Below are 24,954 nucleotides of genomic sequence, written 5' to 3'. Positions count from 1 at the left end.
AACTCTGAAAGGCATTATTTACTGGAAAGAAATATAAGAGGTTTCCCTAATTCTTGTAAGGCCAAGTAATGTGCCCCTAATCCCCACCCTCCCCCACAAAAAAGTATCTTACAAATTCTTAACCCTAACTTTGGAATGTCCAAAGCTAGGATCTAAAATTACAATGTACACAGCTCTCAGAGGGCCTGGATACAAATCATGCTGCCCAGCAGATTCATACTTGGCATGGGAGCAGCAACAGTCACGGAACCTAGTGCATTGCTTAAAGTGATGTCCTAATAGCCAGTTCAGAAAGCCTTCAGCCAGGCCACGGCAGGGTCCTGATGTGAAGTCACGCTTCCATGATATATTGGTTCACCAAAACCAATGAGTGATTCTGAGAAGTTCTGGAGGAAATAATGACAGCCATGGAGGAACCAGAGTCAAGAGAGGCTTTTTCAGGGAGGGAGAACTATTTAATCTTAGCAAGGGCAGCAGCTCTTCTTTCTGTGTTCTGGAACAAGGCACGGATTAAAGCTTTTACTTCGCTGGAAGAAAATGCAGTCGCCAGGGGCCCCTTTCCATCTGCCCACCTGCAAAACAAGACAGGTTCTATTTCCTATTATGTCTCCACAAAAGCCAGACTTTAAGTTATCCTACTTGATCCAAACACTAAAGGAATTAAATAAATCTTGGGAATCCCATTCTTCTTAAGATGATGTTGCTCATGGCTGCATCTGGTACAAGTACAGCCAGAAACAGTAGAGATAGGGGAGAGATGGCTCAGTGGACCAGGGTTCAATTCCCAGCACCTACATGGCAGCTCACAACCGTCTGTAACTCAAGTTCCAAGGGACATGATACCCTCTTCTGGTCTCTGTGGGCACCAGGCACACATGTGGTACACAGACATATATACACACAAAATTTCCATACACATAAAATATGTAAATTTTTTTTTTTTTTTCTTTTTCGAGACAGGGTTTCTCTGTGTAGCTTTGGAGCCTGTCCTGGATCTCGCTCTATAGACCAGGCTGGCCTTGAACTCACAGAGATCCGCCTGGCTCTGCCTCCCGAGGGCTGGGAATAAAGGCATTGTATACCAACCACCACCACCGGGCAAAATATGTAAATCTTTTTTAAGTAAGTGAGTGAGTGAGAGAGAGAGAAAGAGAGAGAGAGAGAGAGAGAGAGAGAGAGAGAGAGAACTTGATCCACATATGATGGCTCACATCTGCAATTTAAGCACTTGGGAGGCTGAGACAGGAAGATGGTTTTTTGAAATTCAAAGCCAGCCTGGTGTATATAACAATTTCCAACCTGGAGTAAATAGAAAGACCTTGTGTGAAAAGCTCAAAACACCTTTTGTAGGGGTGTGGTACTTAACTCCTAACCAGTGGTTCTCAACTTTCTTAATGCTTTGACCCTTTAATACAGAATGTAAATATCTACTATGAAGGATATCTCATGTGCAACCCCTGGGAAAGGGTTGTTCAACCCCCAAAGGGGGTCACAACCCACAGGTTGAGAATCACTCTCCCTGGAGAAAAAGAACTGATTATTCAAAAGGTGGTTTCATGATGAATACTTAAGACTTGACAATCACTTCTCTGTTAAATTATTCGTTCTTTTTTATAAACTGCAGTGCTGGGGATCTAATTGTTCTTAAAATGCATCCTCCAGGTGTGTAAGAAGGATGCACTAATTAGAAACACCAGAACATCTGTACTGCATGCCAAAATCCCATACTGTTTCTATCAAAATAGTATGAATGAAAAATTTTTGTTATTAAATATGAGAAAGTGGTCATGAGGTTTGCCCTATGAAAGACCACTAAAAGGCTCCAACTACTACAATGGAACATGAAATTTATGTAACAGAGGTCCCAGAGACACAGCTCAGTAGTAGAGGGCTTACCTAGCATGCACAAGACCCTGGATTCAATAACCTGCACATCTGTCTGTCTGTCTCTCTCTCTCTCTCTCTCTCTCTCTCTCTCTCTCACACACACACACACACACACACACACACACACACTGGGGGGGGGGGGGGGGGGATATGCCATTGATGGTCCTAGTCCTCTTTTGTGACCACACATATGCTGCCATAGGAAACAGACACACACCGATCTCCAATTTCTTGCAGGCTAGCCTGCAGCATGATCATCAGCTCTTTGAAAGGCATCCATTTGGCCACATAGACTGGAACCTCTTCCTGGTATTTCTTGTTCTTGTTTTCATCAGACAGAGGTGCAAATACTTGCGGCCCTTCATCCATCACGGTTTTGCACAGGGAATACAATCTATCGCCATCTTCGGTTGAGATGTCCTAGTTTAGCACAAAGGGAACAGAACAGAAGAGAACTGAGCCAAAGGACAGGGCGGAGCAGATGTCTTCCAACCAATGAAGCACATCTTACTAGTCACTAGATCCAGTCAGCTCTCTGAAAACGCTCCTGAAGCTAGCATGATATAAGCTGTGCATTAGCTGATGGTCAGCAGTTCTGTGTCTGCACAGGAGCCTGTGTTCCCAGCACAATGTGCTACACACAGCCTGCTGCAAGTAAGGGTTTGATCGTGCTACACTATGGAGGACCAGCTAGCCACGACCAGGCAATTTTCTTCATAGGATCACAGAGTCCACTCAACTGCACAGTATGTTAGCAAAGTGGTACCTGCACAGACTATTCACGTTGCTAAATTAAGTTACTTAGTTCATCTGCAGAACAAATGACTTCACACTAAATAATGTTTCTTGGGACCACACTCTTAATTTGGATGCTAGATTGAGAAGTCGCACAACCCTACTTTCTTCTCTAGGTATAAAAGAGATTAGCAAGTTCCCAGCAAAACAGAATCCAGACAAAACTGGAACCAACCGACCAAACCACAATAGCATGAGTTAGACACTAAATAACCAATCTCTTCTACCATTTGTGCCAATTAAAAATAAGGCTGCAGCATCACTTTCTTAATAAAGTCACAGTGTGGGATAAGACTTGCATTTCAAGTATGTATCAGCCCTTACCTCCAGAGCAGTGATTCTGCTAATCATCTCAGCAATCGCTGTGTTTAGCAAGGTCCCCATAGCCTTGCAATATATATTCACGGGCAGGACATCCTGCCACACAATTCCAAGTCTCTTTAGCTGGTGCAGTATCTGTCAGAAGAACAAAGCTATTTACACAGAAGGAGGTGGCTACAAGTCACACTTACAATTTTATGTGATAAGTAAAACGGGGGAAAGAGTGATATGAAAGTGAGGTAACGGGGACTCTATGGCTCTTGAATGTTCGACTCAGGGATATCCTTGAGAACAAAAACAGACTCATCCTGACGGGAGCACTGCAGTGAAGAGGAAATCAGCTAAATGTGGTGTGTACTCAATGGAGCACGGCTGGGCCACAAAGACTGGAGTCATGTCATTTGCAAGAACATGCACAGCTGGAGATGACCACTGTAAGCAAATGAAGTGAGTCTCAGAGGACACAGATCATGGCTTTGCTCATCAGTGGTTCCTAGATTTTACATAGATCCAGAAAATAACGTCTGTGTAATGACAGAAAAGCAGAGCAAGGACTGAGCACTTGATACAAGAGGTGAGGAAAATGAAGGAAAGGAGTGTGTGTTCTATGAATATCTGTATGCAAATGTCCTTATCAAACCCAGGCCACATACAATGAATATACATACCAATGGAGGGAAGCCTCACTTAAGACAGGAGTAGAGACGGAAGCCAACATATAAAAATTTGAGTCCAGGGAAAGATGGCTTCCTCTTGTCTTGTTTGAACAGGGAGAAGGCCTTACACATAGCTGTGACAGGTATCTAGACTTTCCAACAGGCAGTACAGGAATCGACTGAGCTACTTGCTAGGTGGGGTGAGGGCCTCTAAGGATGGCACCACTGTCAGTGCCTGAAACAGTCTCCTACCTGCCTCACTGCTTTGCTTGCTGCAGAATAATTCTCTTCGTCATCCATGTTGGAAAAGCTCCTAGCACTTGACAATCTTTCCAGAAGTTCTCCTTTCTGTGCCCGCATTTGGGCCAAAAAACACTCTGTGCCTACAATGGGAAAATAAAAAACTGTAAGCCTGTTGACTCAAAACCAGAGTGAGTGAGATGACAGCTGCTCAGCCGTGTAAGAACAACTGCATTTTTAAGTCACTAAATGTGTTCTTTGTCAACTTCGTATCTGTATATAATGATCCTGAATCCACTTAGCCAGTCCCTCTGATCCTATCAAAGGGAGATAGATAATCCTTTCTCAACAGTTTGCCTGCAATATGAGACAGCAAAGAAAAACAACAACAACAACAACAACAACAAACAGCTGCTTACCGTTACAGTGTCTACACTGCTGATGGGAAACACATGCAGCTGAAAAGCTACTTGGACCATACAGGTTCTCAACTCTTCTCTGGGTACCCTCATAATAAATTTCAGTTTCCCCTACAGTGGATTTCTTTGGACTTCTAATAATCACAATCAAAACCACAGAAGTCCTAAAGGGAAGGAGCTGACTTGGCGTTTACAAGAACAAGTAAATACCGACATCAATGAGGGTCTGTCAACAACTCCAACAGCACCGTCACGGTACACATCTCATTATGTGGCTTTCTCCTGACACAAATGACTCAGTGGAGCCAATGCAAAACCAGCAATAAAGTCAGGCATGCTAACATACCACAAAATCATGTCATGAAAAAGTAATGTCTACACGAAGATTGTATCCATTTTATAGATTAAATAACTAGAAACTAGAAGACCTCCCACACTCTAACACATCTAATACATCACTAACTCCTAACCTCCTTGGCTACCTTTGTAAAGAAATTACAAAGCTATTAGACTGTGTGTATAAGTCACATTTCCCCAGATGTGAGCTCTCAGTTACCAAGTCTTCTGAAGCCAGGCACGAGGTCCACAAAGGTAGTCGTGCCGTCGCAAAGAATGGGAGCAAGACGCGATCTGAACTGATGACCCAGGGTCAGCAAGTGGTGAGCAATGTACATGCAGTTGTTATGGTGAATGGCAGCCAACTGGGGGAGCTTCTGAAGGTTCTCCCTAGGCCAACAGGAAGAGCAGAAAAGGAAACCACCTGTTACTCAAGTCAAGCCTTCTGGAAAGTTGTCTTTCCTCTAAGGTGGCCCTTGGCTTTCACCATTGTCTACTTGTATATGCTGAACATAACAAAACATGTAATCATTCTCATTCAGTTAGTGTTCAAGCCAAAATCACCTTATCCAATAAAATTCTCCCAGTGGAGGGCTGGAGAGAAGTCTCAACAACCAAGAGTGCCTGCTGCTTATGCACAGCACCTGAGTTTGATGCCCAGTATACAAGTCAGGTGGCTTACAACCAACCACCTGTAATTCTAGCTCTAGGGGATCCAACTTCTGGCCTCTGTAGGCATCTGTGCACATGCACGTGCACACATTAAAAGAAACTACTATTCCAATGACTAACAAAAAAGAAAAACCAAGAGAATAAATCATGGATGTGTTGCTCATAACACAGGAAACACAGTAAACTACATTTTGAACTTCAATTCAACTTAGCCTGGGGAAATACAGGTTCACTTCTCCCTTTCTGAACTCCCATTTCATTTATATAATGAAACACTGAAATTTTTCAAAGTTGACTACAGATTAGAATCACATGAGAAATTTAAGACTACACAGTGAAGCGAACATGTGAACACACACACACATAAACATAAAAAATAAACTCAATCTTTAAAAATGAGAGAGTCGAACCCTTAACTATGGAATGGTTTTGGTGACAAATTACTAAAGAAGCCAGGCTGGCATTCATTACGCACACCTTTAATCCGAGTACTTGGGAGGCAGAGAGAAGAGGATCGCTGAGTTTGAAGCGAGCCTAGTCTACCAAATGAGTTCAAGAACAGCCAGGGCTACACAAAGAAATCCTGTCTTGAAAAAAAACCATGAAAACATTTCATTTTAATAACAGAAAGAACTAGAGGCAGAGTTGAGCAACTTTTCAGATTAATATCAAAAGCAAACAAACGTTTAAAACCCAAGACATTGGGTTAATACAGCCTGATGCTGTATTAACATTAGAAAGAGTGCCTGAGCATACTTCACACTAACATGTTGGGCCTTCTCATGGGTAGGGTCTACAGAACTACAAAACCAAGCACACACATTGGATGAGGACCTTCCTATTTCCTAACTAAGGAAAGTAAAGTGGCTCCCAAAATACCTGGGCATTAAAAACTGGATAAAGTCCTTTTAAGTGTGTGCCACCCTCCTACACACAAGGTCACTGTACACACCACAGTAAATGTCCACAGCCTTTAAAAGTCTTAGTTCAGTGCACTGCCAATGTTACTCAATAGCTGTGGTGAAAACCAGTTTTTGACCTGACTTACCATTTCTGTAGACAATTATCCAGAAATGAGACACTTACTTGTGGTATGTTGGCACCACGTCATGGAACAAATGGAAGATATTCCTCACTGAGTAGAAAAGCTGAACGGCACTGGAAGGAGAATAAACGTTCAAGAGAAATTATACAAAACGAAGCAGGTTTTGTTCGTGAAGATCAGCTGATAAAAAATATGGCTGCAGAAAACTGAATCTCAGTGGAGACATACTCCATCAGCATCTATAAACGGAACTTCTTTCCCAAAATGTGGATACAATAACGACCTTCAGAACGGGAACATTCATCCCAAAGCCTCTTTTCCACTTACCCATCTGTGCTCTGCCAGCACTCAGAGTATCCTGCCAGTGACTAATGGAGCTAAGCCTCAAGCAAATGTCACCTGTTCCCGATGCACTCTGCAAAGGGCAAGGCATCAACCAAGGCACTCACTGGGTTCTTTAGAATCGGGCTGACTTCCAGCTTTCACCTTCCCCTTCTTCCCCAATGCAGAGATGAATTCACATTTTTGAGATCAGCATCAAACCCTCAAGGCTTTTGCCCTTTAAATCTGATTTTAACCACTAAAAGATTACTATTAACATGCATTCAAAAGGTGTGTGTGTGTGTAGGGGAACAAGAGGCCTTGGTCTCCAAAATGAACCTTAAAAGAGAAAATACATGGGGTTGGGGATTTAGCTCAGTGGTAGAGCGCTTGCCTAACAAGCGCAAGGCTCTGGGTTTGGTCCTCAACTCAAAAAAAAAAAAAAAAAAGAAAAAGAAAAAAGAGGGAAAATACATGGAGATGGAGAGATAGCTCTTTTAAAGCTCATTTGGGATGCCAGCAACCCCGCCACCCCCACACAGAGTTCTATTCCCAACACCAACATGGTGGCTCACAACACCTGGGGATCCAATGCCTTTTTCTGACCTCTGCTGGCACCAGGCATACTGTGTTTGCAGATATATAAAGATTTTTTAAATAATTTAAATAAATTTTTAAAAATCTGTTGCAAAAGGAATGAATATAAATATTCAGCATATCAAGACAGTGTTTGGCATTAATTGTCTTAGAAAAATAATTTTAAATAATGCCATGTATCTCTAACTTCTGGTCTGACATATGTGAAGAATGTCACTCGAGGAAATAGTGATAGCTATGTTTACCTTGCCAAAAGCACACATTCATCCTTTACAAAGGAACAGGTCTTCTGCACAAGCCAGTGAATGGCTCAGCAAGCAATAGCTCTCTCACAGACCTAGTGAACCAAGTGTGATTCCCAGAGCCCATGTAAAGGTGGAAGAAAGTGGTTCCTCAAATCTGTCCTTTGACCTCCACATGTGTCCCATAGCAACACACACACACACACACACACACACACACACACACACACACACACACAAATAAATATGCACTATTCTTTCTACTCATAATCAGTATTAATACTTCAGTTAGACTAACTGAAGCCACAGTAGCACTAGGTAAATAAATTCTATTCAACATAAAAGTGTTTGTGCTGGGTGGTGGTGCACACTTTTAATCCTAGCATTCAGGAGGCAGAGGCAGGCAGGTCTCTGTGAGTTCGAGACCATCTTGGTCTACAGAGTGAGTTTCAGGATAGCCAGAGCCGTTACAGAGAAACCCTGTCTCAAACCCCATCTACCCAAAAGTGTTTGCACATGAAAATAACCCATAGGTCTGAGAATACAATGACTAAGTCAAGCCCAAACTCAAAGTGTTTTCTTTGAGACTGAGAAGTAAGAAGAGCTAAACAGACTCATACTAAATGGGCTTTTATAAGCCTGCTCTACAATCAACTGGCTAGCCTGCCATTTTTTTCCTCAGGAGTTGTTTCAAAACGGATTCTGTATGAGATGGGAAACAGAGCCTGAGGCACCCTGAACACAGTGTAGATTAAGAGGAACCATCCTGAAAGGGTGCAGCCTGATCTGCGGCATGTTCTAATCCTGAAGAAGACTGACCCTCCCTCTGTCCCCCACCACACTGCTGTGTAGAGCCGAAAGGTGAAGTTCTCAGTCCCTCTGGTTCCTCAGGCTCACATGGTGCTGTCATATGTGGTATAACTACCACAATTATGCAGCAATGAGCACTTCAGTATTAAGCCTTTGCAAGGCAGTGTTCTAGGTTCTCTGCCTGTGCTTTCTTATATAACATCCTTTGATCACAGAGAGCCAAAATTAAACCAAAATTTAAATTTAAAATCAAAAAGTGAGGCAAAAGTGAAAGCGTGGCTTACTAAAAAGTGAAGTATTTATATGCCAAATAAACCTATGTAACTATCCACACATGTTCCTATTTCTTGGTTTCTTTCTTTTTGTTTTGTTTTTTCTTTCTTTCTTTTCTTTTTTTCTTTTTTTTTTTCTTTTTTTTTTTTTGCTTTTCTGGGTCTTGTTTATTTTCTTTTTCATAATAGGATTGTATTAGGTAACCCAGGCTGGTCCAGATCTTGCTTTGTAGGCCAGGATGGCCTCAGAATCACAATCCTGCCTCAGCCTTCCAAGTGCTAGGTTTATGAACATAAGGCAACACACCCAGTCAGCATCTGCTTCAACACATTTACACCCATGTTTCTATAAGTAAATGACAGGGATCAATTCATCTGTGTTACCATTGATCACTACTTGTTGTTGCCTCTAGTAGAGTCTGATAGGCAAGCTCCATTAACTTCTTCACAGACTCGCTGATGCGGCATGTGGGTAAAGAAAAGGAATGTGGGTCCAGTGACGTTTCAGGCTCTAAGTTCCCAGTGTCGCTGAATTGCATTTTGCACACCTTCTGCACCTGTAGCTTGTTATCCACATCAGGGCTGGGTAAGTCTGGTACAGTTTCCTTAGAATCAGGGGTGATCTAAGATTCAAACACAGCAACAGGAAATTCCAGGTCAAGCACACAGCAGAGGATAAAGACACTCAAGGTTTCCATGGTGACAAAGTTGTGGCCCTAGAGTGACTAGCAGACCTGCAAGGAAGCAGGCTGATTGAAAGACTGTTTATCTTGACTGACAGCACATGGGAAGAAATTAGCAATCTCATGGGATTCTTAATATTGATGGAGAAGCAAAGATTTGGAATAACTGAAAAGACCTGCAAAACTCATTATTCTCAGGTCTCATAAAAATACCAAGTTAACTCGAAATGGGTTAATACCTGCATACTTCAAATGGCCAAATTCTTTGTTGGACAGGACTCAATGATGGGACACACCAAGGAAAATGGGGTATGCAGAAGGAAGGACTAAGAGTCCAGAGCCTGAGCTGGGTATGGTGGACACCTTTAACCCCAGCACTTAGGAAGCAGAGAAGATTGTGCTCTGTGTTCAAGAACAGCCTGGTCCATATAATGAGGTCTTTTTTTTGTTTGGTTGGTTTTTGTTTGCTTTTTTTTTGAGACAAGATCCCTCTATGTAACCCTGGCTCTCCTGGAACTCACTCTGTAGCCCAGGCTGGCCTTGAACTAACAGAGATCCGCCTGCCTCTTCCTCCCAAGTGCTGGGATTAAAGGCGTGTGTCACCACTGCCAGGCTATATAACAAGTTCTATACCAGCCAGGGCCACACAGTTGAGACCCTGCCTCAAAAAAAAGAGGAAAAGAGAATGGAGTTCAGAATCCTCAATGCCATTTCAAGCAACTCACAAAAACGCTGGGAAATCTATTAATAGATTGCCTTAGTCTATGTTTTAGTAATATTCAGAATGTTTCAGTAACACTTTGCATTTACCAAATGTTATTAAATATATATATATGTATATATAATATATGTTATATATACATGATATAAAACAAAATGGCCCAGAATTATCAAAGAGTAAACTGTTCTTCATGTAAGTCAGTTCACTCCCATTGCAAATATTTATTTATACCTTTAAAAAAGTATTTATTTTATTCTTATTTATGTGTGTGCATGCATGAGTGTGCAAGTGCCCATGGAAGCAAGAAGTGAACATCTCACAACAGGCCACACTCTCTATATATAATACAGTCCAAGCACACACGTCTTCACGTAATGAAGATGAGAATAATCTGCTTTTTAATTTCAACAACAGCAATCCACTACATTTATACAGGCTTTCTCAGTTTACACAGTTGCTTTCAAGTACGTATTTTATCTGGAGCTCACAATAATCAAAGAAAAGAGGAGAGCAGGAGCATTTTGAACAGGACTGTTTGTCTCCAGGAGTTCAGGACCTGATACTCCTTTCTACTTTATCATATGTGTCTCAAAATTAAGGTGCTTTGCATAAGCAATGCAGTAATCCCCAAGTACCTTCACAGTGTTGTGAATTTCAGAGGTCATTAGGTTTCTAGCTGCCACAATTACATCCTGGCACTTCTTATTAGCAAAATGAGAATTGATATTCCGAGCATATTTCAGCAAGTCGGTAGTATCGCCTTTTAAAAATCTCATCTCCTTCAGGGACTTTTCAAATTCTTCAGTAGACTGTATGATCTGACAGAGACAAATAAAAGACAGAGAAAAGAATTATATACAGTTATCCCTCAGTGTGGTTTGGGAATTAGTTCCAGAACACCACTCAGAAATTACAATCTGTAGATGTTCAAATCCTTTGCATGAAAAGGTACACTGTTTACAACCTGTGTACATCCTCCCATATACCTAAATCACCTCTAGATTATAGTACTTCAAACAGTATATATACTATGTAAATAGACATCATAGTCCACTGTTTCAGGAAAAATGACAAGAAGAACTGTTTTTATCTAGTAAAGACGCAAATTTCTCCCCAAATATTATGAGTCAACAGTCAGGCTAAACCTACAGACATAAATCTATAAAAGGATCAACACGTACATACATTTCAATACCAAAATTTAAACCCACTGTAATGAAAAGAGTAAGAACCAAGACAGCCATTTAGATCAATTACTTGGTTTAAAAAAATACATATCCCTGGAGATGGAGAGATGGCTCAGCATGTAAGAACATTTGCCACTCTTGCAGAAGACCAGGGTAGTTCCCAGCACTCACATGGTAGCTCCCCACCACCTGTAATTCCAGTTTCAGAGGATCTGATGCCCCTTCCTGATCTCCACAGGTACCAGGTATATGTTGCATATATATATATATACACTCAGGGAAAACAGCCACATCCATCTTTTAAAGAATTAAAATTAAAAATAAATTTTAATTATATATTCTTCCAGTCCTAGATTCATTTGGAAAAGAATTTTCAATAGAATTATAAGACTGATAAAGGTATCAAGATCTGGGCTGGAGAGATGGCTCAGCGGTTAAGAGCACTGGCTGCTCTTCCAAAGGTCCTGAGTTCAATTCCCAGCACCAGCCAGCATGGAGGCTCACTACCAACTGTAATGAGATCTGCTGCCCTCTTCTGGCCTGCAGGCATACATGCAAGCAGAACACTATACATAATAAATCTTTTTTTTTTTTTTAAAAAAAGGTATCAAGATCTTACAATTAAACACCCTTATTTTAGCATCCAAGCAAGTACTAAAAGGGGGCTAAAGGTACTACACAATAGCTACTGCAGCTGATATACGTATCAAATTTAAAAAGGTATATATAAGAAAGTATACTTCTTCAACCAAAGAAGCAGAGTAGAAAGAAATTATGTAGAATTTGTTATTTCTACTCCCTATTAATGGTTTTCTTAAGAGTATAACTTAAGCCAGGCATTGGTGGCTCATACCTTTAATCCCAACATTGAGGAGGTAGAGGCAGACAGATCTCTGTGAGTTTGAGACCAGCCTGGTCTACAGAGAGAGTTCCAGGACAGCGAAGGCTACACAGAGAAACCCTGTCTTGAAAAACCAAAACTAAAAACAGAAAAGAAAAGGGGAAAAGAGTATCACTTAAGGACAGAAGCTCCTAAAGAAAGCACAAGGCAGCGGTAGGACCCAGTCTGTCTGAGAGCCCATTAGCCCTCTACTCTTTACCTCCTCGTATTGCTGGAGCTTGCTGCTATTTGTGGGAATCGAATAAACCAAGCAGTTTCTGATGAGGCACTCAGACAGGTCCTCCCAGATCACATCCCCAAGCATCTCAGCCAACAGGATCTCAGGGGCTTTTCCATTTTCTAGGTCTGTGTTAAGAGGCAAATCTGAATCCAAAAGAAAAGGTTTTAGATAAACTAGTCACAGTCCCAACAAATTCTTAAGTTGCTGAATTTTCTAAAATGATTAAGTTTTAAGATGGTGGGCAGAGCAAGTTCCAGGATGGCCAGGGCTACACAGAGAAAACTAAATAAAATAAAAAGATGGTGGGAAAGGAAATGGTGCAGATAATTCTACAGCTACTTCAACAGGCTGCACATGACAATGCATGACATAAAATCATGATTATTTTACTTTCACGGCTCAGATGAATCCTGCACACTGCAGCACTTCTGTACTCTAACAATGTGTGTTATTCGGTCTACACGATAGCCATCTACCCAGAAGCCATCAATCTGCTTGTAACAAGCACTCAGAAAGTATGCATTCAAAGTTAAAACTCATTTTTAATAAAACCTTACTTCATTTTAATAATAAAAAACAAGAGAAAGAAAGAACACTGTACTACTTCTGTAAGATTTGGAAATTCATTCTAAGCAAAATATCAGTAAATTACACTAGAGCATACTGTCTAATCTGCCAAGCACAGCATCCTAGCATCTCCTCTATAGTTTATCTCATGGTTATTTTTTTCAAAATACCTGGAGAGCATTATATTTAGAATACCATATTTATCATTTGAATAACAATTAAGAGCCAACTGAATGGCTCAGTGGGTAAAGCTGCTTACCACAGAAGCTTAGTGACCTACGTTCAATTCCCAGAATGCACACATTAGGAGAGAACTGACTCCCATCAACTTGTCTTCCAATATCCACACTCACACTGTGGTTAATAAATAAATATAATGCTGGGCAGTGGTGGTGCACGCCTTTAGAAGGAAGGAAGGAAGGAAGGAAGGAAGGAAGGAAGGAAGGAAGGAAGAAAGGAAAAGCCAGGATGTTGGTGCTTCCTTTTAAGACTCCATTCTAGCTTCCTTTTTTTTTTTTAAAAGATTTATTTATTATGTATACAGTATTCTGCCTGCATGTGTCCCTGCATGCCAGAAGAGGGCACCAGATCTCATTACAAGTGGTTGTGAGCCACCATGTGGTTGCTGGGAATTGAACTCAGGACCTCTAGAAGAGCAGTTGGTGCTCTTAATCTCTGAGCCATCTCTCCTTTTTTTTTTTTTTCTTTTTTTCCTAGCTTTCTTCTGAAACAGAATGAAAGCCATTACAGACATTAAAAAAAAAAAAAAAATTTCAAGCCAGGCAGTGGTAGAGCACGTCTTTAATCCCAGCACTTGGGAGGCAGAGGCAGGCAGATCTCTGTGAGTTCAAGGCCAGCCTGATCTACAGAGTGAGTTCCAGGACAGTCAGGACTGTTACACAAAGAAACCCTGTCGGGGTGGTTGGGGGGGGGGGGTGTCAGTTTATATACATGCTAACACTACAAATTATCTCTGGTTTACAGAAGACAACAAACAGAATGACACTGGGCTCTTTGCCAATGCTCATTAGTTACAGAAAGGCTAACTGCACCATTAGTGTTTTCACTGAAATAAAAGGAAATGCTTGCTAAAAATTCAAATAATCAAAAATGAGAATGTGAATTTGGGAGAGGGGTGTAATGCAGAACGAAACAGGCAGGATCTCTTACTGTATAGGCCAGGCTGGCCTGGAAGTCACGGTGATCCTCCTGCCTCAGCCTCCTGGGTGCTGACAGTACAAGCTTGAAGCACCACACTACACTATATTCCTCACTGATCTCATAAAAAGAAGGGTGTTGTCACCTGTCACTTGCTAAGGACTTGTGTCCCCACAAAGTCTTAAGTTGGAGACCTAACTGCCAACATGAAGGAATTGGGAAACAGAGCCAGCAACTGCCAAGATGAGGAAGATTACTGGCCGAGTCTAGGACACAGAGGAAGTTCCAGACCAGACCGTGAGACTCTTGTCTCAAAGAAGACCAAACCAAACCAACAAAAGTGCCTTTCTTCTTAAGAATCAAGAGGAAGAAAATCTGTGCTGGGAGATGGCTATGGCAGCGCACACCTGTGATACAGCCTTGGGAGGCTGAGGCAGGACTGTGGATCTGAAGTGTTCTGCTTCTATCAAAGTTACACAAACGATTCTTTACTTATATCTAAATCACTTATACAAAAATAAATATTTTATGATTGTTAGGAAGGCCCACGAATAGCAACATTTTTAAAGTTTAAAAACTTTCTTCAGGCCGGGCAGTCGTGGCGCACGCCTTTAATCCCAGCACTTGGGAGGCAGAGGCAGGCGGATCTCTGTGAGTTCAAGGCCAGCCTGGGTTACCAAGTGAGTTCCAGGAAAGGCGCAAAGCTACACAGGGAAACCCTGTCTCGAAAAACAAAAACAAAAACAAAACAAAACAAAAAACTTTCTTCAAAAGAATGTTGGCTGTAACATTCCACAGGACTACTGAACAAGGCAAGAAGAACCTGAGTCAAACAGACCAGAAAGAGCAGCACTGTTTTAAAAAAAACTTTGGTTTTTCAAGACAGGGTTTCTCTGTGTAGTCCTGGCTATCCTGGAACTTACTCTGTATACCAGACTGTTCTCAAACTCAGAGATTTGCCTAACTCTGCCTCCCAAGTGTATGGGCTACCACTGCCTGGCTCAGAAGAAAAAAAAAATTTTTTTTTTTTTTTTTTTCAAGACAAGGTTTCTTTGTGTAGTTTTGGTGCCTGTCCTGGATCTCGCTCTTTAGACCATATAGAGGAGAAAAACCTGGTTTACAGTAAAACACAAAAAGCAGGCTATTTCTGATGTAAAGATTACCAATAGGCCAAGTGAAAACATAATTTATTCCTGATATTGCTACTCATTTATTTGCATCAGATAAATTGAGATTTTCCCATGGAAATATGTACTACAGTACCTGGCTGATTTTTCCTACAACTAAGGCAAGAGTCCCAAACTATGATGTTACCAGAGGTCCAGTAGGAGAAGTACATCCTAGACTGTGGGAGCCCACAGAGGTTTCCGAGTGAGATCTGAGCTTGCTTTACCAGCAGGACTGCATAAGAGGATGATTTGATCACGGGCCTGGGTAGTGGATGTTTGGAAGGGTCTACACTTGGTTGTATCTAACAAGAGGGAGGTCTTTTGCTTCAGCCTTTGGCATTGTTATAAAAAGCCTTTTGAATAAAGTTCTAGGCCGGTGGATAGGATCCAGGCCCTCCCGAGGCTATCCTGTGTTTCTGTTTCTCTCCCTCCATCCTTCTATCTAAATCTCTTATCCCTCTCAAGAGGACCCAGGTAAAGGCGGGGGCTGGTCCCCCGCACTAGACCCCAGCTAAAATACCATTAAAACACAGGATCTGAGATATCACCCAACTTGCTATTCCAGAGCAAAGAGAAGAACTGTAAGTAGGCAAGAGCTCAGAAGCATGTACTCTGCTTCTGGGGCGTGCCATAGCCCAGACCCTCCTTCACTGGACCCTGACGGCAACACTTGTAAAAGCAGTATGCACCAGTATGCACATCTCCAGATTATAAAAGGCCACTTCGGGTACAGACCGAGAAGCTGTTTCTGGAGCACTTCCAGGACTAATCGGATCTTTGCAAAAGCTTCAGGTGGTGAAGGATGCTCCAAGTCTGTCGTCAGAGACTGAAATCGAATGGTAACTGATTCCGGCTGCTTTTCAATCACAGCATGGAGTGACGGGCAAGTCACCAGAGGTTTAAGCATATACTTCAGCAGCATCTGACCTGAAATCATTACCATGAAAACACACATCAACAACTACTCCGGAACAGAGAAAATGATGCAAATACACTACTCATACATGAAGTTTCCAAAAAGTAAAGAAACAGAAAAGAATAAGACATTGTCTCAAAAAAATAAAAAATGAAAATTTAAAAATCAGGGGCTAAAGGGATGGCTCAGCAGTTAAGAGCATTTCTTATTCTTGCAGAGGACCCAGGTTTGATTCTCAGCACCCACAAGGTGGTTCACAGCCATGATTCCAGTTGCAGGGGATCTGATGCTCTCGTCTAACCTCCACAGGAATCCAGACATACCCATGGTGCACAGACAGACATACAAGCAAAACCTCATATATAAAATAAATAAACCTAAATATAAAATTTGTTTAAAAATCATCACTAGAGGAAATTTCTAAAGCATAAATGCACCAAAAATATATATCATGAGGACCAGAGAGATGGCTCAAGAGTTAAGAGCACTGGCTGCTCTTTCAAAGGACCCAGGTTCAGTTCCCAGCTCCCACATGACAACTGGCCATTGCCTGTAACTCCAGTTCCTGGGGAAACCTAACGCCTTCCATGGACACAACATATGAGTGGAGTATCCATATATACAAGCAGGCAAACTAGCCAAACACATAAACTAAGTAAGTAAATCTCAAAAACAAAATACACCTGTGAAATTACATACTGTAAGTTTTCTCAGAGAATCTTCCTACCTGTATACTTTTAAGTTACTCAAAAATAATAATTATAAAAATTAAGAACTAGTTTTCAAAAAGGACCCATTCATTACTAAAAAAGACATTTATGACCAGGCCCTTTGATGCAGTGGTTCTCAACCAGTGGGTCGCAACCCCTTGGAGGGTCACATATCAGATATCCTGCATATCAGATATTTACATTACAATTCATAACAGTAGCAACATTACAGTTGTGAAGTAGTAACAAAACATTTGTATGGTTGGGGTCCCCACAGCATGAGGAACTATATCAAAGGGTCACAGTGTTAGGAAGGTGGAGACCAACTGCTCTGATGGATCACCAGTATTCTCCTAGAAGTTTAGCATCTCTTTGGTCATCCCTTTCATACTAGGCCTTCTGAAATTTGATGGGAATGAAACAAATCATTTACCAAATGATTTCAGCTTGGTGGTTAATTCTCCAAGAATGGAAAATGCCAAGAGGACAGAGCTGATGGATGGCAGAGGGGCCACCTCCTCCTTCTGGGGCTGTTCAGTGCAGAAATGAAGCTCTGTTTGTAGGCAAGATTCCAAGCTGCTGGTATCTGAGAAAAGGAAGAGAATATCAGTTGTCTCAGCAATGCAATGTGATCATCTCCTCACAGCACATCCTCTGCTGTGAGGAAACTTTAGATTCCTAAAATTGTCAGATTCCTAAAAGTTTCATTACAACATACTTATGATACGATTAAGTATGATACACATGACCTATGTACTGCTTCCAAACAGAAGATGCTATTTTTTTTTGGGGTTGGTATGTCCTAAAAAATCAAATTAAGTGCAACAAAGTTGATATGCCAGTAACAAATGCTACCTAATTGTGTGCAGAATGACTAAAGAGGCAAGGACTGTAAAGTGAGCTCTTGGTTCCCAGACCTTCCACATACCAGTGCCACCAAACCTGCCTAACAGGTCTAATAAGCAGAGTGTTATTAGAAAGAGTTCAACGCTCCTGCCAGCATCACCTCAGCTGCAGTCTACCTGAGAATCCCATCTAAAATTGTCTGTATCACTTCTTTCAAAATACCAGATAATATATAAAATGTAACACACAGAAGTGGAGGCAAAATGGATATAGGAAACAGGGCAGGAGTTTCTGGGATTTACTTTGAAATACACTAAATTTCAAAATCCAACACAGAAAATGTATGTCCTTTACAAACTCCTTCCTAGGTTTCATTCTAAGGCAAATAATTTAGAATGTGAGCTCACTCTCAGGCATGAGAAGAGAAAGAGAAGGGAATGAGGAGTGAATATGATCTATTAGCTACACTGTAAAAACATCATCACGATATTATGTACAATATATGCTAATCAAAAAAAAAAAAAAAAACAAAACCTGTGAAAAGGGCAGGGAGGTGGTGGTGCATGCCTTTAATCCCAGCACTCGGGGGCAGAGCCAGGAGGATCTCTGTGAGTTCGAGGCCAGCACAGGCACCAAAACTACACAGAGAAACCCTGTCTCGAAAAACCAAAAAAAAAAAACCTGTGAAAAGGGAGATGACACTAAGAGGTATGTTGGAAGATCAATAAATGAAATTCAGAAAAACTAACAGATTAATACACCAGTAAGTGAAATAGTCTTGTTTTTAATACTAAATATTTAGGATGTATTCAGAGGCCAAAATGGTTCAGGCAGATTAAGCAAAGCAGTCCACCTGAGGTCAGCAGCACCTTTTGATGGCGGAAACTTCCATACAATTAGCTTCTGCCACTCTTCTCCAAGGTGGTAAAGGATGTTCTGCTTCTGGACGGTAAGCTCCATGCTGAGAGACTTCAACATTTTCAAGTCAAAGCATTTTCTAGATTTTAATAACTTCAAGCATTCCTGTGCCTGGTAGTAAAATGGAATCACTGTTAACATTTCCTCGAGATTCACAAAAAAACTAGAACCCACTTGTTGAACGACAAAGGACCAAAGGACACAAACAAACACATCGAAACTGAGACCAGCACTAGCGGCTCAGACTTCAAAGGGTGGCATGTACCTCCTCCAGGTGCTGAGCAGCAGGGATGTATTTCTTCTTCGCTAATGCACTATTATACTCTTCAATAGCAGAAGAAAACTGAAAAAGAGAAGTTTAGATAACAGGCATTTTCATTTCCAGGTCTTACTATTTTAAATGTCTGCTTGTAAAACGTGAAAACACCATTTTGTCAGGGACCAATCAGAAAAAGAGCCAGCCTCCTCAGCAGCCAAACACCAACATTCCAGCTGAGCTTACTAACCTCTTGCAGTTGTTTGAGCAAATCCAGGACTACAGAGTCTCTTTCCAGCTGCTGCTTCAAGCTTGTAAATTCAGCAGTCGATACGTGAAGATCCCGACGGACCTAATTTACACATCAAAAGTATAAGTACTTTTAAGTCATACCATATCAAAGGAATACAACACTTGTAACTTATCACTAAGCTTTAGTAGCACAGTGTAATTCATGCTGAAATTTAAACAGTTCAGACAAATAAAAACACTGAAGGTGATTAGGAGGGACTGTAACGGTCCACTTAGTTCAAAGCCTTACCCTATACAAGAACATCCATTCTCAGGTCGACGAGATAGCTCAATGCATAAAGATTTTTTGCCACCAACCCCGATGACCTGAGCTTGAGTAGCAAGCATTTAACACACAAAACAAATAAACAGAAATCCAATAAGGAATACCCATTCTCGGGACAGGATCTCACAATATAGCCCTGGCTCGCCTGGAACTCATTATATAGACCAGGTTGGTCTTGAACTCACAGAGATGTGACTGTCTCTGCCTCATCACCTTCTCTTAACGTAAGCAGTGTCTTTCAGTAGAGAGTTCATCCACTTGGATTACTAGAAAGGCATCCCCATTAACAAGTGATTGCTTTGGTTTGTTTGTTTTTCGAGACAGGGTTTCTCTGTGTAGTTTTGGTGCCTGTCCTGGAACTTGCTCTGTAGACCAAGCTGGCCTCAAACTCACAGAGATCGGCCTGCCTCTACCTCCAGAGTGCTGGGATTAAAGCCGTGCGCTGCCACCACCACCTGGAGACAAGTGATTGTTTTTAATGCTGAGACAGAACCCACCTCTCATTCTATCCCACTGTTTCAGGGCATCATTAATTCTCTCTCTCCTGTGTTTTAACTTCACCCTCCCTCATTCTCCATTCATGCATGAAACAAGTAACTGAGCACCTACACTGCATGGGAAGCTCCTCCCAACAGATTTAAATATGTTGAACTTTCCATGCCTTCGGAAAGAATTCCCTCCACTTGAACAACCACCCTATTTCTCAGCGGTTGCCTTCTTCCTCTCCTCCTTCACACAAATAAGCGTTTTCTAACTGACATTTACACTGTCTTAATTCCTCATCCCAGTCACTCTACACTTGGCTGTAATGAAGGTTTTAGTTCCACCAGTTCATCAATATTGTCCTTGTCAAAAACACCCATTTTTCAGACGGGGGTGGGGGTGCACACCTTTAATCCCAGCACTTGGGAGGCTACACGGAGACCTTGACTCACTCAAAAAAAAGCACCAATTTTTCACTGCTCAACCAAAGCCTGTTTCACCAATACCAAACTAACACACCTCTTCTTCCCTCTCCCTTTCCTCTCCCTTGTTCCATGATCCGTTCTCTACTGATCTTCTTCAGTTCTCTAAAATATCTGGCCATGTCTGGAGACATTTTTTGACTGCCACACTGAAAGAGGGCTGGTATCTAGTGAATAGAGGCCACGGAGTAGAGCTTTATCTTTATCCAGTGCTTTATACACTGTACAGGACAGATTTACTCAGCCTAGTATATCCAGGTCAAGATTTGTTTCAGTGACCAGTTTGTGCCTCAGTTCCCCTTTGCTCCTAAAGCATACCACTGCAGTACAAGAGTCCTCTACAGGCTCCTGAAAAGAATAGCTGTGACAAACAGTACAAGCAAATGTTACAGAAGGCCCAATTCAAGAAAAATCATCTGACGCTTAAATGTCTTAAGGCCAGCTGCAGATCTAAGAGAATGCTATTAAAAGATGAAAGGGTGGATGTGTATAGTGACACAAGCCTCTAGTCTCTAATCTTAGCTTTGGGGAAGAGGAAGCTGGAGCAGTCCAAGTACAAGGCCAGCCTGGGCTACACAGTGAGATTGTACAGAAAGACCCTGTCTCAACAAGAGAGAGGGAGGAACAAATATTCTAATCAGAAAAAGACAAAAGACCAAATGATCTATTTCTAAGCATTATCTGTTTTCATTCAAATGAAGTCCTCAGACTTTAATTAAAAAATCCACTCACATATAAGACATGATTATCCTCACAAAAAGAAAAAGCACCATAAGAGGAAGACTATATGACTCTAAGTTTGAGAAATAGTTTTAATTAGAATTAAAGTCACCCTACAATCATTTGGTTCAACCTCTATTTACCAATAAGGAAATTAAGGCCCTGAAATGTTCCACAGAATAGTTTTAGAAATCAAGAAGCTAAAAAAAAAGCCGGGTGGTGGTGGCGCACACCTGTAATCCCAGCACTCAGGAGGCAGAGGCAGGTGGATCTCTGTGAGTTCGAGGCCAGCCTGGTCTACAAAGTGAGTTCCAGGACAGCCTCTAAAGCTACAGAGAGACCCTGTCTCGAAAAACCAAAAAAAAAAAAAAAAAAAGAAGCTAAAAAAAAACAATGCCTCCCTAAGACACCTAAACTCACCCAACACAACAATCTATTCTTACCTCACTCTCTATCCTGGATTTCAGCTGGTCGATGTCGTCAGATAGCTTGTCCACCTGGGTAACCAGGTCCTGTGCACTCTGCATGGTAGGCAGGAATTCACTGTACTTCTTACTGATCATATTGCACACCTCACCCTATAATACAAGATAGAGGAAGTGTATGACAAGGAAATGAATTAGGAACTTCATAAAAATAGACAGCATCTTCCAATGTTAGAACTTTATCTAGTTACCCAGAGCTTTCCCTCCAAGCAATGTGTTTCCTTCAAAAATATTTCATTCATCCTTAAGGGTCCCATACATTATTAAAATGTGGAAAGACAACAATTACCAAACCCCAACAATGTTCAAGATTTGTACAGACTCTAGAAATGAGAAAGATGGAATCAGAAGTTTCACAGTAAACTGTATCTGTGTCCAAAAATTGTAATCATCTACCTAAACATATATATCCATAATCTGTATACCTTAATTTACTAATTTCCATCTTCTGAGTAGCAAAATTTTAAGAGATAATCTTAAAGCTTGTCAAATGATTAGAAGGGCTGGGGAGATGGCTCATACAGTAAAAGCACTTGCCACTAAAGATGACTCAAGAGCAATCCCTGGGACCCACACAGTAAAAGGAAAAAACTGACTCCCAGAAGTTCTCCTCTGACCTCCACACATCCACCACGGCAAACATGCACCCACAGACACACACACATAAATAAATAAAAAATTTAAGCCGGGCAGTGGTGGCGCACACCTTTAATCCCAGCACTCAGGAGGCAGAGGCAGGCGGATCTCTGTTGAGTTCGTGGCCAGCCTGGGCTACAGAGCGAGATCCAAGAAAGCTACACAGAGAAACTCTGCCTGGAAACGCGCCCCCCAAAACAATGTAAAAAAGGATTGAGTCTTGTTATTTCCCTTAATTCAAGGCAACTTAATGCCTTCTTGAACACTGCACTGAGTAAATTATGCTTGCTCATAAACTAATTCCTTTTAAGGAGGAAAGATTCTATTTTCCAACCTGACCAAAATACAGGGCTGAAATGCAATACTCCAGCAGAGTTACAAAGTATTCCAGTAAAATGAGAAAGACTATCTCTCAGAGAAAAAAAAATCAGGCATTTGCTTTATGCAGGAGGTTACATTTTGAGATGGAAGATTTTGTTTTTGTTTTTTTGTTTTGTTTTTCGAGACAGGGAAGATTTTATATATATATAGTAGAAATATATTGCAAGAGTTTTAAAAGATTGGAGAAATGGCAAAATATGGGAGGTGGGATGTGCGGGAAATATGCTTATCTGAGGCACAGAAAGTAGTTCTCAGTTGACTTGAGACTCAAGCTTATGTATTAAAAACTAATAGAAAAAGTAGGCTCTGAGTGCAATGTTCTCTCCCTAGGTCATTAAAAAAAAAAAAAGCTTAAGCCACATTACAGAGATGCCATTGGCAAGTACACCTAAAATTAAGAAAGTCATTTTTGTGTCATCCACTGTTGATAGGACGCTAGCTCCCTGAAGTCCAGACTTACTCAGGGACACGTCATTTTAAATGAAAGCCACTGAAGATGTGGCTTGCCAGGTAACACCAATACGAAGTGAAACTGTGGCTGTGTGCTGCAAATCCATGCAGGCACAAGGTAAGTGCCTGCTAAGTGCTCACCAACACTTAGCATGCCCCAAGTTCCGGGCGTGAATTTAGACTTTTATAAACATATTCAACCAGTTAAAAGAAAATCCGAGGATAAAGCCACAGTTTTCCTAGAATTATTACATTCATCCATAAATGAAGGGGTGGGTGGAGATGAGCAGCCAGAGAGGGTGGCTGTCTTGTCTGTCCTCTCTCTCCCATCCCTCTCTGGACATCCGGGCTTCCAGTCCCACCTCCGGCTCCACTGGTTTCTTCAGTCGGCTCCATCCCAGCTCACTCTTGCTCAACTTAGCACGACTCCCCACCACTGCACAGCCACGGCCCCTTCCCCCTCACAACCCCAGGCCTCAGTGGCCGCTCTCTAAGCTGTCCCCACACTTCTCTCGCCTCCGACTCGGGGTTCTCCCCATTAGTTCCGCAGCCGGATCTCCCCAGCTGCAGCCGGCCGCCGGTGGCCCGCCCTCACCTTGATCTCCTCTACCCGCCGGGTCAGGTGGCTGATTCGGGTGCCGAGATCCTCCTTCTCCAAGCTCCCCGAGTGAGCCAGGACTTCCGTCACGAAAGAAGCCATCGCCACGAAACGTACCTACACCGACCAGGTCACTCCAGCTGCCAGCGCCGCAGCTCGCGTCCCGCCCGCGGCCTCACCGCGTGGCCTGCCGGGAAACTGAGTCCTGTGGGGCCCCTTGCTCCTGCACAGGCGAGAGTCACACTACAGTTCCCAGCAGGCCCCGCAACTCCTGGCGTCCGTAGTTTCGGCCGCGTCTGGGAGCCCCAAGACTGCGCAGGCGTGATCTGTTCCCTACTGGTTTTCAAACGTCTGTCTCTTCCCGCCCGTTTTTTGTTGTTTTGTTTGTTTGTTTTGTTTTGTTTGCACTAGAAGCTGCAGAATATTTCACCTAGTAAATCCTTTATGAACCTCCCTATACTCCATAACGTTTGCCTGTGAAATGATCTACCCCGATACTTAGGAAGTCATCTCGATCTTTTTTTGTTAAATATTCATTCATTGGGCGCAGCAGCTGACCGAGTCTACGCGAATTTTGCCCTCTGAAGTTGCGAGGGCAGGAGAGCGGTATCATCTCATTATATAGAAAGCCTCCCCGCTTTCTAATATGTATATATTGCTTATGTTGCCTTATACTAAGTATACTCATGCATGGATGTGGTACCATTTATACTTAGGGTAACGGTCCTGTGTGTACTGAAAACATTACTTTGTAAAAAAAAAAAAAAAACAAACAAAACTTTTTTTCTTAGGGTTTGAAGCCCTACGTAGTGGTGCATGTGGATCTCTGTGAGTTTGAGGCCACCCTGAACTACAGAGCAAGTTCAAGGACAGCCAGGGCTACACACACACACACACACACACACACACACACACACACACAAATCCTGTCTCGAAAAACCAAAACCAACCAACCAAACAAAAAGATTTATATGTATGAATGGTTTGACTGTGCCCACGGAAGTCAGTAGGAGGAAACAGATACCCTGAAACTGGACTTATAGATGGTTATGAGCCACCATGTGGATGGTGGGAGTTGAACCCAGATCCTCCATAAGAGCAACCAGTGCTGGGATTAAAGGTGTGCGCCACCACTACCCAGCACTCGGAAGGCAGAGCCTGGCGGATCTCTGTGAGTTCAAGGCCAGCTTGGTCTACCGAGCAAGATCCAGGAAAGGCACAAAGCTACACAGAGAAACCCTGTCTCGAAAAACCAAAAAAAAAAAAAAGAGCAACCA

The 24,954-nt window shown here is 42.0% G+C and overlaps 1 protein-coding gene across 1 annotated transcript; it reads right to left on the bottom strand.

Moving 5' to 3' along the window:
• Positions 1-23,877, bottom strand: Zw10 (zw10 kinetochore protein). The gene is made up of 16 exons (XM_036194046.1): positions 23,675-23,877; positions 21,571-21,705; positions 19,116-19,217; positions 18,875-18,952; positions 18,561-18,720; positions 17,279-17,431; positions 15,955-16,146; positions 12,305-12,468; positions 10,653-10,835; positions 8,998-9,236; positions 6,413-6,484; positions 4,875-5,044; positions 3,912-4,042; positions 3,007-3,138; positions 2,105-2,307; positions 1-572 (listed from the first exon to the last, which is right to left on the bottom strand). The coding sequence occupies exons 1-16, from the start codon at positions 23,777-23,779 to the stop codon at positions 452-454; spliced, it is 2,340 nt and encodes a 779-aa protein (XP_036049939.1). The 5' UTR covers positions 23,780-23,877; the 3' UTR covers positions 1-451.
• Positions 23,878-24,954: the final 1,077 nt, after the last annotated feature.

Source organism: Onychomys torridus, chromosome 7, assembly GCF_903995425.1.
Source record: "Onychomys torridus chromosome 7, mOncTor1.1, whole genome shotgun sequence".
Classification (NCBI taxonomy): domain Eukaryota; kingdom Metazoa; phylum Chordata; class Mammalia; order Rodentia; family Cricetidae; genus Onychomys; species Onychomys torridus.
This window is presented reverse-complemented; position numbering and strand designations above follow the sequence as displayed.